Raw genomic sequence first — 18166 nt, 5'->3', positions numbered from 1 at the left:
GAGAACTCAAAGGAGCCTGCACCCCAGCAGTCACTTCATAGGGACGTTACTGTGGGAAAACAGCATCAATAGCCTTGTTAATCTAACGTTGAATTTACATACGAGATCGAATGTGTATTAAGTGTATGCTGCTGGGAAAACTGCTTAATATTTCTAAGACTCCATTAGATGGGTGATTTTTAGGATTAAATTAGAATGTCTATAAAAACTGTTATCTGACGCAGAATAAGTGCTCAGTAACTGTTTGCTATTATTATACAGTGATAAACAAATATTTTGCAAGGTAGACCCTCTGAATCAGTAACTATAAATATGAGTCATTTTGGAGTTTGCTTTGCTGATTGTCCATTGTGTGGCACGGGCTTTATTAAAACTCTACGATCCAAAGACAAATAAGACTGACTGTCCAGATGCTGTGTTCCAGAATCGCAATTTGGGGTGGGACCTTTTTTTTAAGGATGATTTTATTCAAGTGGGATCATTGTAAAGGGAGGAGCTAACACACACCAGGAGCAGCTAAGCTGAACTGCAGAAGCCAAGAAAGCTAGAAGGAAGTCAGGCAGATGATGAGAAGTAAGCTGCCCATGGCTCATCTCTCATTTAACAGCTGGAGGAGGCATGAGAATAAGCTGGGGTTCTGGAGTCTGGCAGGCTTGGCTACAAACCCAGCTCTGTCACTTCCTATCTGGGTGGCTGGAACAAGTCACACAGTCTCAACATCGAACCTCTAAGCTCTAGCTTCCTCATTTGCAAAGTAGGGGAATGGAACAAGTTACCTAATAATATTTATCTGGACTTTGTTTGGAATTATAAACTAACTGGTTAATATGGTATCAGACATATAATAAGCACTCAAGAAAAATCTGTTACTTCTAGAATTATAAAAATTAATCCCACTAACATTAGTGCTATTGCTACTAATACTATTATGACAATTCTGTCAACGTGGTTTCTCTGTCTGACACAGGGTAAACAACTTCAACAAGCTGCCTGCCCTCTTTATGACATGCCTGCCTTTTACATAAATAAAGTGAACCTGAAAAAGTGATGAAATACATGTGAAGAAAGCTTTAGTGGCTAAAAAAATAAAGGTTTACTAGAGGAATAAGGATGCAGTGAATTGAACAGTTATGGGTTCTCTTCTAGATTCTTCTGTGGACTAAGTTGTGAGATGCTGGGCAAATTACTGACTCTCTCCAAACCTCAGACTGCTCGCCTGATAATTGTAGATCACGTTAACTAACGACAGGATGGTGTGGCTTGAGGTGGGCTATCAAGAACTCTCAGGTCTCTGTCCCACAAAAAGACATAATAAAATACTTCATTAAGAGGAGACTAAGTGAAATCTGTGGTTTCTATCTTTTATGTGAAAGTATTTCAAACACATCTTACATTTTGGCAGGGGTCTTTACCTTTTCTATGAATTTATGCACAGGGCATAGCATATTTATAAGTGAGGTTCATGGCATATTATTAGGCTGTAGAGAAAAACATACTTTGGTCTCATAGCAGATGATTGGTTTTACTAAATGGGCCACTGTCTTTTATTAAATTTAGGGTGCCCAAATGAAACATCAGCACATATAGTCTATGGGGGGACGTTCTAATATTTAAAAGTTAAGATCTGGTCAAAAATATCAGATTTGGATAAATGGATTCACGTATGTCTACAAACATGTATCTCTATCTATCTATCTCTGTAACGATTTGTCTATCTGTAAAATGCTTCCACTTCTGATTTAAAATATAAAAGCTGAACACGTAAGTCAATATTGGCATGTATGGGCACAAATAAAGCTTCCCACAGAAACTGCTCCCGTTTTTATGTCTCTTTACATAGCTCTTAAATCAATTTCAGCATACAGTTTGGCTTTTAAAACATCTCCTTTGATATCTATTCCACTGTGTTGGATAAACAAACACTTACTATATGCACATCCAAACACCTCGATTCGCATTCCAATTCTGCCCTTGGGGTTCCACTCTAAAGGGATGAAGCGCAGAAATCTGGCTTTGATAGAAGGCTGTAGTCTATAGTACACAACACTGTCTGCATTTGCATTTCCTGAAAATCCCTAGAAGAAAAGAGAAAAGAAGGAAATCATTGTACCTGGAGAATATCTATTTCCCTTTGTCTCCTACAATGTCAACAGGCAATGTATGATCTGCTTTTTTACTATAAAATGGCAACCTTCTTTAAGAAGATCATATTGTTAACAGTTATGCCATAACGTATCTTCATCCGCATAAGTTACTATTGTCTAAACCTCTTTCTATCTAGCAGTTTAAATTCCATCATCCGCAGCAAGCCAGCTTTCAACTATGAAACCCCCAGTAAAGTTTGTTTCTAGAAGGTGCAGACGTAACATAAAAGTTACTGACATTGTGCACCATGAGGAATATTGAGAACATCTTCCTCCTGTATTCAAAAGCTAGGATCTGATTCAGCATAGAAGTTGCTCACATCATTGATGAATGAGTAAGGTTAAGACTTGTTTGTATTGTTTCACTTTATCTTACTCAGTAACATAAATGAAAGTTATCACCATTCAAGTCAGAGCTACACTCTGAGAATAGGTTGTTAAACTTCATTCACCACAAGGCTGGATACACACCTTAAAAATTGTTGTTGTGTGTCACTTTTATTCAATAAAAAATAATAAAATAAAAGCACCTGTATTTAAAAAATTGTTAAGGGAAATTGGAATCAATAATAATCTGGAAAGACCTGAAATTAGACTTACAGATTCTAGATTTGAAAGCTAGAAAGACCACAGGAATGATGCTGAGCTAGCACCATCAAATTGCAGATGAGGAAATTAAACGTCAGAATGGTGAAAAAAAAATCTCTGGTGTTTGCAAAACTATTATATGGTATGACCAGGAGCTATGCTCCTTCCACAATATCAGGATGCATCTACCTAACACATAGCTCACCTGCAAAACCCACACCTGAACAGCTTTTATTTTCTCCTACATGACATATGGTAAAGCTTCATATGTGAAAAAGTTAGGATGAAGCAGTTGTTCTCAATAATTGACATTTAATTTTTATTTTAGCTTCTCCTCTTCCACCTCTTCCTTCCTTTCCTCTCTCCTTTTCTCCTTCTTGTCTTCCCCTCCTCCTCCTCCTCCTTTTTTTGTTTAACTGTAACAACCAGGATACGTAGGAACGAAATAAAGGATGAAGCTACGACCTATTCAGCCGCATGACAGGTCCCCTTACCGTGACTGGATCAACGAATGAGGTCACCCTCATGTAGATCATACCAAACAAAGCAAATATTTTAGGAACACCAATACCCAGGGAGTTTATTCATTTGCCTACTTTTCTTTCTACTTCACAAATATCTCTTTACCAACATTTACCAAAATATTTTCTAACACAGTAAAAAAAAAAAAAAAAAAGTAAGGTTGGGTTTTTCAGTCACATTAATTTGATTTGATTCCCGTTATCAGTCAACTCTACTTCCTGCCCCCCAATGCCCCCCTCTCCCAGTACCTCATACACCCAATTTTCAGGCTCACACAAAACAGACAGTTCTATGATGGTGCCTCCAAATTATATCCCAAATCTAGGCATCTCCCTTCATCTCAGCTACAACCACCAGGTTCAACAAAGCATTATCTCTCCAGAACTACTTCAATGGCCTCTTCCTCATCTTTTTAGTCTTCTGTTTCCTATCACCATCCCCATCCCCATCCATATCCCTAATCCCTTTCCCTCTGAGCAGTCAGTAAGATTTTTAAAGGTAAGATAAACTATGTTACCCCCACTGCTTCCTTTACCACTTAGAAGAAAATCCAAATTCCTTATCAAACATAACACAGTCTTTGGCAATCTCCTCCATGATGCTTTAAGCACACGGAACCTCCGTGTAGAAGCTAAGCTCAGTCCTGCTGAGGGCCTTGGTGCCAGCTGTTCATTCTGCTCTGAAAGTTCTTCCCTCAAGATCTTTGCACAACCAGCTCCTCTTGTCATCTCAGGCCTTGGTCTGAAGAGCACCACCTAGGACAGGCCCTTTTTGATCACAGCTTCTAAAGGAAGTGTACCTGGCACCCCAGCATCTTACCTTTCTGTTTTATTTTCTTCATATTACTCATTATTTGGGGATCTTTTTTGATTATTTGTTTATCTTATCCCCTTAGAAGACAAGCTCTGTAAAGCAGGGACCTTTACTGCCTTCCTTCCATAGTACCTAGAATATGGCTTGGCTCAAAGTGGTTCTCAACAAAGTATCTGTTGGATGTGTATGTTTGGGAAAGACTGGGCTTAAAAACAAATCAAAGTTCAGCAAGTTTCTTGATTATTGTATCTCTATGAAGACGTCAAATGAGAATGTACAAATGAGCACTGTATCTCCTGAGGGAGGAACAGTTATCCAGCATGTTTCAAACATATTAGGCCCACATTCCTGCTTAATATTTCCCAGAACATAAACAGGAGAACATCGTTTAATCCCACAGACATTTGGACTCTGATAACCAGACACTTCTAGAATGTTCCATGCTATTCCACCAGTTGAAATTTCACACTGAGGATTTGATATAAAAGGTTAACTGTATTCTTTATTGTACTACCTAATCCCCATCCTCACTTCACCTTTAGGGCACCATGGTCTCCATTTCTGTCAAAACCATGAACATTTGCCTGAAAATGTCCATTTATACCAACTTGTTCTTTAGAATGGCTGATGAAGGGCAGTTTCATTTAAGACAGTATTTCCCAAACTTGGACTACACATTAAAACTCCCAGTGCTCAGACCCTGGGCATTGTTGTACGTGTGTGTGTGTGTGTGTGTGTGTGTGTCTGTCTGTCTGTCTGTCTGTCTGTCTGTCTGTCTGTCTGTCTTTACAGGCTCTCCAAGTCAGGGTAATGTGCCTCCAGGGTTGAGGACCTGGTTTAAAGACATTCAATCCTAATCAGACCTTCTTACACTTCTGATTCTGTTTTCCTGGGTACCACTGGCAGGTTAATACAATACCTAATTATGATTTCTTGCAGTGAACACCTGGATGATGAATTAGATAACCCTCCAAAAGATCTCACATTTTTTCAAAATTAATATAAGTTCATAGATTGAGACAGATGGCACTCTGTGATCTCAGCATTTTATGGGATTGGGAGAAAAGATGCAGGTGACAGTGGCAACAGACAGGTAAATGGGAAGAGGACGTCTGTAAATGGAAGCCTTTCACAGTTTATCTGATCAATTTATGAGCTATTTGAATTTTGAGAACATAAAGAAGAAATGTAAATTACTTTGTCTGTATAAGTAATAAGAACATCTGAGCACATTCAAAATTTTAAGTGATTATTTCTGACAAGGGATGAGGGAAATTGTGAGGTGGGGGATATGGGATTTTTTACTTAGCACATTTTAGTCATTTCTGAATTTTTTTAATGAGCATGTATTAATTTTATAATAATTAGCAAAATAAAGTAATGCATAGACATGCAAGTGTATACAGTGACAGAATAGGCAGAAATACCACTTAGTAATGCTCTGGGTACCTTAAATAACATTCCAAGATTAATGTTACTGGGAAAACGTGCACCATTACTACTAGTTAAATATATTTAACTGAACAGTAATATTTGCGTTGTTTTGTTCCACTTGTTGCTAACTTTTAAAACATAAGATAATAAAGATTCTGCTGTGGAATTCAATATCTAACGGGAATTTTTTTAGAATGTCTGTGAATGAGACAGGGAATTGATGCTATTCACTTTATAAATGAAAAGTTCAATGCATACTAAAGTTCCTAACGTAATTCCCTTGCCTAGAAGACTTTTCTCAATTTGCTATGCAGATTTTTTCATATACTCATAATTCATAAAGGAATGCATGAATTTAAATGTCTCATTCTTTTGAAAAAATAATTTTATTATGAGAATGTGTATGTCTTCCCTTATATTATATATTCTGAATTTTAGTGCTTGTCCAAATTACCTGAGGTGCTGTCACGCACTAAATCTGTGAGAGGGGCCTTAGAAATCCGCATTTCAATGCAGGTCAAGCTGATTTGTGCTCTTGGTCTTTGGTCTGCTCTTTGAACATTCTTCAGGCTTGTGGATAAATCGTGCTATTTTTCCCCTCCCTATTTTATCTCAAAACTTTTCAGAGAGGGAAAAGATTTTAGGAGAACAGTTGACTAGGGCTAACCTCCAAAGGGAGAAATAAGTAACAAATGTCTTCTGTGCTATCAATCTGAATGTCTTCAACGTGAAAGCTTGTGTCTCAACATCAGACACAGCAGAAATATATAATATATTATGTAGTTTTAATATTTGCCTCAATCCTGTGAAGTATTTTTGTGCCCACCATAAAACTGAAGATAACAAAAATTATAGAGCTTATGTGCCTAAAACCACACAGCTAGAAAGTGACAGAGTAAGGATTTAATTCTATACTTTTCTGAATCAAAAGCCCATAATTTAGCTAAGCCATCAAAGGCCTCACTCCAACAGAACGTGAAAGCAAACAACTCACCCTAGAGGAAACCTGATATTTTATCTGAGGCTGTTTTTCCCTTTTTCTCATAAATTATATTTAAAATCTTTGACACATCTGAAAGTAATGCAACTTAGATTATTACTGAACTGGGACACAACTCTACCAGTTGACTTTTATAGACAAAAGGATTGTTCTATTAACTTTATATTTTCGCAAAATTACTACAGCTGAATGAAAATAAAAGACAAATTTTCAAACATCAATAGGACTGTTGCGTATAAACGGTAACCTCCTAATAGATGCATAATGTAGAAGAATATGCCATTAGATCATCAAATATATGAAATATCTACAAGTAAAATTAAGGTGATGTGTCTTATGTGATAAAAATCAAAAAGCCTTAATTGTATTTTTCTTTTCTTTGAGACTTGATGATTTTCAAACTCAATGAGATGTTCAAAGATGGTTTAGAAATGTATTCTAACCAAGATAATTTATGGAGTTAATGAATTAAAGTTTTTCACAGGATTTTAAGTATTTTCATAGTGCTTCTAAAGTTTATGAAGAAGTGTAATAGCATTAACTTCTTTTGTAAATAGTAATTGAGCAACTCATCTATGAAAGCCAAGATGCATAAAGGGAGATGGCCATATATGGTAGTTCATAAGGGGCTCCAAAACACTGCTGTAATAAATTAGAAACGTGGGACCAGTTACATGTGGTTATATAGCAGATCTGTAATTACATGTAAATTCGTCCAGCTCCCACCAAAATAAACAGCAACATTAGTAGAAATTCAATACAACAAACAGGCAAATATTAAAATCCTCTGACCTCTCTTATTCATGTGACTTACATATGACCTTTTTCCAAGTACAATTCATTTTGACACTGTCAGCTAATATGCAGAAACTAAATATATCATAGCAACATGCTGTCTAATGGAAATCAGCTCTTTATTTTATGATGTTAGTTATAAATCTTTACTAAGTGTGCCTCCCATGAGATCTTCTGGTCTAGAAAAGCATAAAAGAAAAGAAAAATAAGAACTACCAAAAAATGGGAAATATGCTAACATAAACCCAGATAAGAATAATGTTTAAACATATGTTGAACAAGACATTGTAACTATATCCAACAAAAGTTGATTCTATCTTGAGTGTGAATGGAATTCATTTAATGTAATAGAAAACCAGCAATGAGAGTACAGCAGTCAAATCAGAAAGTTAAGTTTTCCTCTGTATACATAATAACTCAATTTTCAATATAAAAGAGTATAGAATTTTATTAATATTAAATCAGTTTCTACTATCCCTCTCAGAAGATATTCAATATCTTTAAAATATTTATTTGGAGGGGTACCAAATTATTAACAATAGTTCACTGAGGGACCACAAACCAGCCATTATTTTAGAATCTGTGGAGGCACAAAGTTGTAAAATACACTGGTTAGGCCCTTTTAGCATAGAAGGGTTTGAATTCTCAAGACAGAAATATCAAAGGGCAAGAGAGAAAAAGCGCACGAAAGATACAATCTTCACTATAGTCTGTAACTATTGTTGAGACATAGTAATAAATTTTTACATGGCTGATATATGGACAGGTCGTTAAGTCTAAATTTATATTAGGGTGATAACATGTACAATTTTGAGGAAGATTAAAATTTGACTGAGATGCAAAGTAACTTTTAACTAAAAAATAATAATATTATGGTAATGGTAGATTAGGAGATTCTGAACAATGCTCCTGCTAAAAGCTGTACAAAATTAAAAATAGGGACTGAAGCTCTGAAAGACAATAAAATATTAAATGTCCGAGATGTGGGAGAAGAACAGCCAAAGAGACCAGTCCTACCTTTGGGGCCCTTGTTTTCCTCTTTAGGTGACTTAAGGATTTCTGAAGAGGAGAAACTGAGCAGATCCTTTGACAACTTCACAGGGTTAGAGACAAAACTTTAGTGCTAGAGCCCTCAAGGACATGAATATACCATAAGCTTCCACAGGTTTTGTGTCAAAACTTTGAGAGTCTACAACTAAGAATAAATGGTAAGACAGAGAGAGACAACTCCCCACAGGGATGAAAATTCAGCTTCCCATCTTCTCCATCTGTGAAATTATATGACGATGGTCAGAGATGCCTCATGCTTGCCTGCAGAAGCAACTGTAATTATATTCTGTAGGAAGACATCCTTCTAGATCTCAACTTATCGTTCATTTTTTTCATATATAATGTCCTACACACAATAGAAAATAATAAAACATTAGCAGAAATTGTTCTTAAAGGAAATTTATAGTCTTGAACATGCACACATATTAGTAAATAGGAAAGGCATCAGTTCTGTTATTTAAAGAACTCGGAAATCATCACTCTATACAACAAGAAAGAGGGACAAACTTAAAATCAATGAATTTTGTGAGACCCATCAGAAAACTGAGGTTACATGGTGCTATGGACTAAGTTGTGTCCCTCTAAAAACGTATAGGTTGAAGCCCTAACCACTCCCATTGTTATAGTATTTGGAGGTGGGGCTTTGGGAAGTAATTAGGTTTAGATGAAGTCATGAAGGCGGGGCACCCATGATGGGATTAGCATCCTTACAAGATGAGGAAGACAGACCAGAGCTTCCTCTCACTCCGCCAGGTGAGGACACAAGAAGGCTGATGTCTGCAAACCACGAAGGGGCCCTCACCAGGAACCAAATCGGCCAGCACCTTCATCTTAGACTTCCTAACCTCCAGAACTGTGAGAAATAAACACCTGTTGTTTAAGCCACCCTGTCTATGGCATTTTGTTATAGCAGCCTGAGCTGACTAATACACATGGCAAACCACCCCCAGGAGATCTGGAGAGAGAAGGCCACCCAAAGACCGCAGAAATCTGTCCATCCACTGGTGCCATAAAATGATAGGAACTCTCATGGTAATTTTGATGAATTGATGGAGGCCGAGTGTGGACTAGCATGAGTGAGAAACTCCCGAGGGCTGTGGTCTCAGAGGACCCCCACATTGTTGTGGGCTTTTCCTCCAGGAAACTTTCTATGCTCTGTGACGATCAGAAAAAAAGATTTCTTCTTGCCTCTGGCAAGGAGGGGGAAAGGTAATCATTGTGAAATATGCCCAGAGTGATCTCCATAACAAAGACTTTGCCAGAGCCTTATCCCTATGAAGGACCTCCAGAAACACTAGTGAAGGTCACAGATTCAAGACAAAGGCTAAAACACTAACATTTAATTGCAATATTGTAGAATGATCTCATTCCCCCACGTCATACCACCATACCAACAGGACTCCAGTATAATAATACTGGATAACAACTGAGAGAAATGCAAAACCCAGACCATCTCTGAAGAGGATGCCAAAGTCAAAGGAGAGGCAAAAACAAGGATACTAGATGAATTTGAAGCCTCTGGCACCTATACCACCTGCAGCAAACATTAAATACAGCCCAATTTCTAGCCAGATTAATATAAATTCTCACATGAAAGACCTATTTACCTCAGTTCCCACTACTAGATACAATATGTCCAAATTTCAACAAAAAGTTGCAAGTCATGCCAACAGGCAAGAAAAAAACAGTGTCTGCATAGACAAAACAATCATCAGAACTTGGCTCACGTATGTCACAGATGTTTGAATTATCAGACTAGAAACTTTAAAAAACTATGATGAATATGCTAAGGACTCTAATGGGAAAACTGGACAACATGCAAGAACACATGGGGAATGTAAGCAGAGAGATGAAAATCTAAGAAAGAACCAAAGATTCCAAAGTGTTTAGAAATCAAAGACACTGTAACAGAAACGAGGAATGTCTTTCATGGGTACATTGATACATTCAGTGTAGCCAAAGAAAGAACCAGTGAGCTTGAAGAAAATACAAATTTCTCAAATTGTAATGCAAAAAGAAAAAAAGTGGAAGAGAATATCCAAGAACCATGGGATAACTGCAAAAGTTGTAACATTTGCAAAAACGGAACACAAGAAGGTGAGTAAAGAGAGAACGGAGCTGAAGAAATATTTGAAGTCATAATGGCCAATGGATTTCTAAAATTAATGACAGACACCAGACAAGATCCAGGAAGTTCAAAGAGTAAGAAGTAGGTTAGAAATCAAAATAAAAACTATACTTAGTCATACATATTCAAACTGCAGAAAAGAAAAGATAAAGAGAACATTTTGAAAGAAGCCAGAGGAAAACAAATACCTTACCTTTAGAGGTAAAAGGATAAGAATTATATTGGACTTCTCATCAGAAATCATACAAGCAAGTAGAGAGTGGAGTGAAATATTTAAAGTGTTGAAAGAAGTAAAAATAATCTTGGAATTCTATAGCCAGAGAAATTATCCTTCAAAAATAAATGAGAAATAAAGATTTTCTCAGACAAAAACTGATGGAATTCACTGCTAGCAGACCTGTTCTACAAGAAATATTTAAAAGAAGTTCTTCAGACAAAGGAAAACGATAGAGGTCAGAAACCTGGATCTACATAAAGAGAGGAAGAGTAGTTGAGAAGGAATAAAAGAAGGTAAGATAAAATAATTTATTTTTCTTATTCTTAATTACAAAATAACTGTTTAAAAAAACAATAGTAAGAGATAACGCAGAATCATACAAAATGCTCAATTACATTCAAATTAGGCATTAAAAAGGGGGAACAGCAACAACAGGAAGAGGAACAAAAAAACACAAGACAAATACAACAAATAGAAAACAGCTACAAACGTGATAGATATTAATCCAAATATATCAATAAGCACTTTAACAGTGGATCTAAATACACTACTTAAAAAACTACTACTTAAAACACAGAGACCTTCAGAGTATAAAGGAGTATAAAGGATGACCAGACCCAACTATTTGTTATCTACAAGAAATTCATTTTAAATAAAAGACTAAAAATAGATTAAAAGAGATGGGGAAAGATACACTATGTTAGTGTCAAAAATCCAGAAACAGCAAAATTAAAACCACCGGATCAATAAAATAGTAATCAGTAAGAGTTTATTGTGCATTTTAAGAACAGTTTTAGGGACTTCCCTGGTAGTGCAGTGGGTGGGACTCCACGCTCCCAGTGCAGCAGGCCTGGGTTCGATCTCTGGTCAGGGAACTAGGTCCCACATGCACGCCACAGCTAAGAGTTCACATGCCGCAACTAAGGAGCCTGGGAGCTGCAACTAAGAAGCCTGCCTGCCACAACTAAGACCTGGTGCAACCAAATAAATGAATAAATAAATATTTAAAAAAAAAAAAGAAAGAACAGTTTTATAACTGGGAGCTTTCAACCCCAAAACTAATATGAAGCTCAGAGGCACAACGTTACAGAATGGTTTATAAAGTGAAAATGAGGAAGTGGTTTAACCTTTACAATGATTGGTTATTACAATGGGGGTTTACAGACGGCAGGGGATTGATCAAAAGTGATTATTTAATACCGTGTTTAGGAAAATGACTTAAGTTTCTTTTGTGATTATCAGAGGCATTTACAAGAAGTAAACTAAGTTAAGTTTTGCTCCTGTGCATGAAGTAGGCTAGATTTAGTTTTGCTTATGTGGCTTAAATGGTTTGGTCTGCTCAGGGAATTTTCAAGTGTGGTTTTCATTTTATATTTCACTTTTTACGCTAATGCTACATCTAAATAAACCTAGAATAGCTATATTAATTTCAGACAAAGCAGCCTCCAGAAAAAGGAAGATTATCATAGATAAGTAGGCACATTGCATATTGACAAAATGATCAATCTTCCAAGATGGTTTAACAATCCTCTTTGCATATGGACTTAACAGCAGAGTCCAAATACAAGAGGCAAATACTGATAGAACTGTAAGGAGAAATAGGTAAATCTATTATTATAGTTGGAGTAATTGATACATCAAGGAGTCAGAAAAACAGTAAGAATGTAGAAAACCTATATCACTATTAATCAACTGGATCTAATTGACATTTTAGAATATTCCACCCAACAACAGCAGAAACAGTCTTCTCAAGTTCATGAAGCATTCATCAAGATAGACTGCATTATGGGCCCTAAAATATGCCCTCACAAACGTAAAAGAATACAAATCATACAAAGTATGCCCTCAAATCACACTAGAATTAAACTATTAATCAGTAACAGAAAGATAGCGAGAAAGTCACAAAATGTTTGAAAATAACCCAAGAGTTAAAGCAGAAACCCCAAGTGAAATGTTTAAAAACTTATCTAAATGAAAATGAAAGTACAATTTATCAAAATTTGTGGGATACAGCAGCATTTTTAGCATTAAATACATATATTAGAAAAAATAAAGATTGAAATAAATGTTTCCATCTTAGAAAACTAAAGAATGTAGAGCAAGTTAAGTCTAAAATAAGCAGAGGAAAAGAAGTAATAAAAATGTATACCACAACTTATTGGAATTGAAAACAGGAATGCATTAGACAAAACCAAAAGCTGGTTGTTTGAAAAGTTTGCTAAAATTGATAAATCTCTAGTCATGCTGTCCAAGAAAAAAAGAGAGAGAAGACCCAAATTATCAACATCACAAATGGAAGAGAAGTCACTGCTATTGAGCACATGGATGTCGAAAGAAGAAAGGAGAAGATTAATGAGCTGAGGATGAATGAAGACATCAGAAAAAATACAGTAAATTAAAACCAAGGATGAAACAGGAAGTAGATAATAAAGATAATGCTTTGAAGGACATTTCTTTCTTTCTTTATTGAAGTATAGTTGATTTACGACATTGTGCCAATCTCTGCTGTACAGCAAGGTGACTCAGTTATACACATATACACATTCTTTCTTTAGTATTCTTTTCCATTATGGTTTATCACAGGATATTGAGTATAGTTCCCTGTGCTATACATTAGGACCTTGTTGTCTATCCAGTCTAAATGTAAGAGTTTGCATCTACCAGCCCTGAACTCCCAGTCCAAACCTCTCCCTTTCCCCCTCCCCCTTGACAACCACAAGTCTGCCCTCTATGTGTACGAGTCTGTTTGTTTTGTAGATAGGTTCATTTGTGCCACATTTTAGATTCCACATATAGGTGATATCATATGGTATTTGTCTTAAGGCTTTGAGGGACATTTAAATGAATGAAACTCTAGTTAGACTGATCAAGGAAAAGAAAAGCGACACAACCAATATCAGGAATGCAAAAGAGCATCTTACCATGATCTTACACACATTAGAATGATAATAAGAGGATATTTGGAATAATTCTAGGCCAATAATTTTGAAAATTAAGTGAAGTGGACAAATTCTAAACTGCAATTTACCAAAACAGATGAGAAACAGGAAAATCTGAGTTGCCTATATATAGGCGAAATTAAATGTATAATTAAAAAACATTCCCACACAGAAAACTGCAGGCCCTCTGTTTTCCCTAGTGAATTCTTCTAAACATTTAAGGATACAATAATGCGGGTATCATATAAACACCTTCAAAAAAGTAGAAAAACAGAATGCTTCCCAACTTGTTTTGTGAGGCCAGCATAACCTTGATATCAAAATCTGACAAAGAACTTGTAAGGAGGAAAATAAAAGCCAGTCTTATTAAAACATAGATCCAACAATCCTTAAAAGATAGTTGCAAAATTATTCTAGAATATAAAAATAAGGAAAAAGTCTAATAGGTCATAATGCAATCAAGCTTATTCCAGGAATATAAGGATTGCTTAATATTTAAAAACTCTTCAATATAATTAATCAAACTGAAGAAAATATGGTCTTCTAGATAGACGCAGAAAGAGTATTTGATTAAATTCAACATCTAAACAAGATTGAAACTTTTAGCCAAGTAGGGAATTTCTAACTCTGTAAAGGATATCTACAAAATTCTTACAGTAAGCATTGCATGTAGGATGAAATTCTGAGAGCTGTTTTGAGTTTGGGACCCAGACAAGTATGTTGTCTACAGACCTGTCAATTCAACATTAGTATCATATTCTAATTAGTACAACAAGGTAACAAAAGTGTTTAACAGGTAATAAGGATTAGAAAGGAAAAAATAAAACTGCTATTATTCATAGGCTGCATGATTGTGTGTGTAGAAATTTTTCTTTACTCTGTAGAGTGCGTTTAGGCAAATCTGCTGGGTAAAACTCTCTATATAAATATGAACTGAACTTGCACACCTATTAAAGTGGCCAATATCCAGGACACTGATGATACTAAATACCGGCGAGGATGTGGAGCCACGAGAACTCTCATACATCGTTAGTGGAAAGACAAAGGGACAGGAATCACCAAGACACTCTTGAAGAAAAACAAAGTCAGAGGATTTTCTTTACTGAATATGAAGTCTTAAAATGTGAAGAAAAAGAGAGAGAGAGTGTGTGTGTCATATTGGCAGGGAGTGACTCAAACAGACCAATGGAACAGAATAGAGAATTCAGAAACAGACTCAACATATATGGACAGTGAATTTTAACAATGTTTGCAATGCAGAGCCGTTAAAAAAAAGAGACAACAACTTCTTTTAAATGCCTGGTGCTAGACCAATTGAATATCTACTTTGGAAAAAAGAAGAAGAAAAAAAATTTAATGGAAAGTTGGTTGATTACTACTTTAAATCACACGCAGAAGAGAATTCCAGTAGGATTGTAGGCCTATATGTGAAAAGCAAACCAATAAAGCTACTAGAAGATAGCACAGCTGACCATGTTCACAACTTTAAGGAGGGCAAAGACTCCTCAGACATGACTCAAAAGGCACGAACCATAAGAGGAAAGATTGACAAATCCGAATCTATTAAATTTAAGAATGTCTATTCATTTGAAGATGTTAAAACAGTGGAAAGAGAAGCCACAGAACAGGAGAACCTATTTTCCAGTATATTAGTAACCAGAACATGTGGAGGACTACAGAGCAATAAAAAAGAGGAATAAAAGCAATATCTAAATGACTAACAAATCTAAAAAACAGTGTCCAAACTCATTAGTCATAGAAGCATTGCAAATTAAAACCAGTGTGAGAGTTGTGCACATCAACCAGGTTGGCCAAAATTGAGGGAAACATTAAAAAGCTAAAATAAAATAAAACTGACAATATCAAGTGTTGTCAAGAATGTCAAGCAAATGGAATTGTCATGGACTACTGTTGAGAGTGTAAATTAGCACAATCCCCATAAGAAGCCTTTCATATATTCCACTAAAGTTCAACATATACTTATTTGATGAGCCAGCAATTCCACTCTGAAGAAGGCACCCTACATAAAAGCAGACGCTGTGTAACAAAAGACATGCATGTTCCTGAAGTATTATTCAGAAGAGTCCCAAAATACAACTCACATGTCCATTTGTAGAATGGGTAAACAAATTCAGACGCAGTCATATAATGAAAGGTTGTAAAGCAAAGAAAATTAATCAACTATTCCTATACACCATAACATGGATATGTTTAACAAGTATAATGTTAACCCAAGAAGCCAGGAGTAAAAAACATACATATTGCATGGTTCCTTCTGTACATAATTCAAAACTGGCATTAGTAGTCATGATAGTGAAAACTTTGGGAGAAGAGGGAGGCAGTAGTGATCAGGGAAAGGATGAAAGGAGGTGTCGGAGATCCTGTAATATTCTTGGCCTAGGTAATATTTAGACAACTATGTTCACTTTTTGATCATTCAATGAGCTGTACACATACATGCCTTTCACCTTTTTCTGGATGTGTGTTGTCCTTCAATATAAAAATAAATGAAAATAATCTTGGGAACTATGGAAAAGAAATACGTCCTTAATGCTTTAAAAGATAGTTCAGTGAACACAATCAAGATTTAAATTTGCATGTATTTATCTAAGAGCAAAAAAAAAAAAAAAGATTTTGAAGAATACCTCGTTAAAATTGTATTTTTCACTCTTGTGCTTTTTTATATAGATCATTAAGAGCACCATGAGAAGTACCTTTCAACTTCGGATTTTAGATATCATATAATTTATCATGCATTATACCATAATGAGCTCCATTAGCAACTTTCCTTTTACCATTAATATTACAGAGAATAATGGCACTCCTATGACCATTACCATTAAAATAACTATTGTTCAGTGATAAAACTACTGAGTTTTCTGTTAGAGATATTATAAAATTTAAAGTAAAATATTCCTCACTTATCTCTATATTCTATTAATGTTTTTATAGTCCTTCTAATATATTGATTAATCTTCAGAGTACTTCAAAATGGCATTTATTTACCTAATGAATTGCTAATAGACTTCCCAAGTAGAAACTTGAATATGTTTTAGAAAGATCCTAAAAAACCAATCTTTCCAACAGAATAAAATAAAATATCCATTTATTATACTTAATTTGAAAAACTGAAATGTTTAATCAGCCCTTATTGTTCAATCAACCCTTACTGTTCCTTATAGTTTTAGAGTCAATGGCTCTCATTTTTGGCCTCTGAAGCCATTCCTAATTTACTACATATTAAATATATTATATTATTACTGTATATTATATGTGCATTAATGTACACTCTAATGTGAATTGCAATGTAAATTAAATACTATATACTTTATTTAACTGGTGAACACTGTATCTTCACTTAGATCATAACCTAAACCTTCATAGAAGTTTGTCACTCAGAGAAGCTATGTAACCTCTAAGGCGTGCCTAATTGTTAACACTGAGTCTTAGCAAGGTACAAAGATTAATGGCCTCTAAAGTATTCTTTTTAAAGTCGGTGCCAACTTGATATTTAACCAAGTATTTTTAGAACACATAGATGAAACTACAATGCAGTATTATTTTGGGTACCTTGACCTTCAGATTCTGTATAATTTGGTCACAATTAAAGTTTCATTACACAGAAAGTCAAGAGAGAGACTACTTTATTTGGCAATAATGTAATCAGGGAGCAAAAACCTGCAGACTTTCCTATCCCATTCTTCATCAAAGAGACAAACTCACCAGTCCTCTGGGGGCAAAGGGTGAATAAATGCATGCAGCAGACACTGGGTTAGAGGAACTAAAGCAAAAGTGTTTTATTTCAATCAATAATAACACCTGCTTATTTGCATTGCCTTTTGAAACTCTGCCAGATGTAGCAAAATAAGAAAACAAACCAGTAAGTGGCTCACATACCCATGGGTACCTCGACACAGATAAATGGAACAAAGATTACAGAAAACTTAAATGCCTTAATGCATGTGCTACACTTTTAATGCTAGGGTGTCTGAGATTTAGAAAATATTTCCTCTACTCGACAAAGATGACAAAAATTCATTTATTTCTTGCTCAAACAAATATCTCTTTAATCTTTGTAGACAAGTTTTTAAAGCCTCAATAATCATTATTCCAACAACTGAAACATTAATAATGTCTTCACCCCCTCTTCACAGAGAAAAATTAAAGATGTTCATCTAAACCTTTGATCTGGAGACCTTAGTGTGCCCTGGTGAAACAAGACTACTGTGACTCTTAATAGATAGGTAGGTATCTATCACTTAATAGCTGGAGAAACTTCCATGCGATATATTCCTAAACCTAAGTTTCTTCATCTATAAATTGAGAATAGAAATAATTACTTTCAAAGTTTGAAGTATGAATTAAGTAAAATAAAGCAATTAATATCTGCTTGGCTCATAATAAGCTTCGATGAAGTGCAGTTGTGGTTGCTGTGTGGTGTAGCGATCAGGTCCTTGCAGATGGCACACTGTCCCTGACATCTAACTAGTCTGACTGAATAGCATTATTTGGGTTTAATATCTGAGTCTCCCAGCC

At 35.5% G+C, this 18166-nt stretch overlaps 1 protein-coding gene across 2 annotated transcripts in view; it reads right to left on the bottom strand.

Moving 5' to 3' along the window:
- Positions 1-18166, bottom strand: part of CNTNAP4 (contactin associated protein family member 4) — a 256737-nt gene that overhangs the window by 114067 nt on the left and 124504 nt on the right. For both annotated transcript variants that reach the window (XM_082438971.1, XM_082438970.1), the window contains exon 4: positions 1928-2075. In XM_082438971.1, the coding sequence (XP_082295097.1) occupies positions 1928-2075 (148 nt within the window). The remainder of the gene's footprint in view (positions 1-1927; positions 2076-18166) is intronic.

Source organism: Balaenoptera physalus, assembly GCF_965194825.1.
Source record: "Balaenoptera physalus genome assembly, chromosome: 19".
Classification (NCBI taxonomy): domain Eukaryota; kingdom Metazoa; phylum Chordata; class Mammalia; order Artiodactyla; family Balaenopteridae; genus Balaenoptera; species Balaenoptera physalus.
The sequence above is the reverse complement of the archived record's forward strand: the minus strand, read 5'-3'. Positions and strand labels throughout refer to the sequence as shown.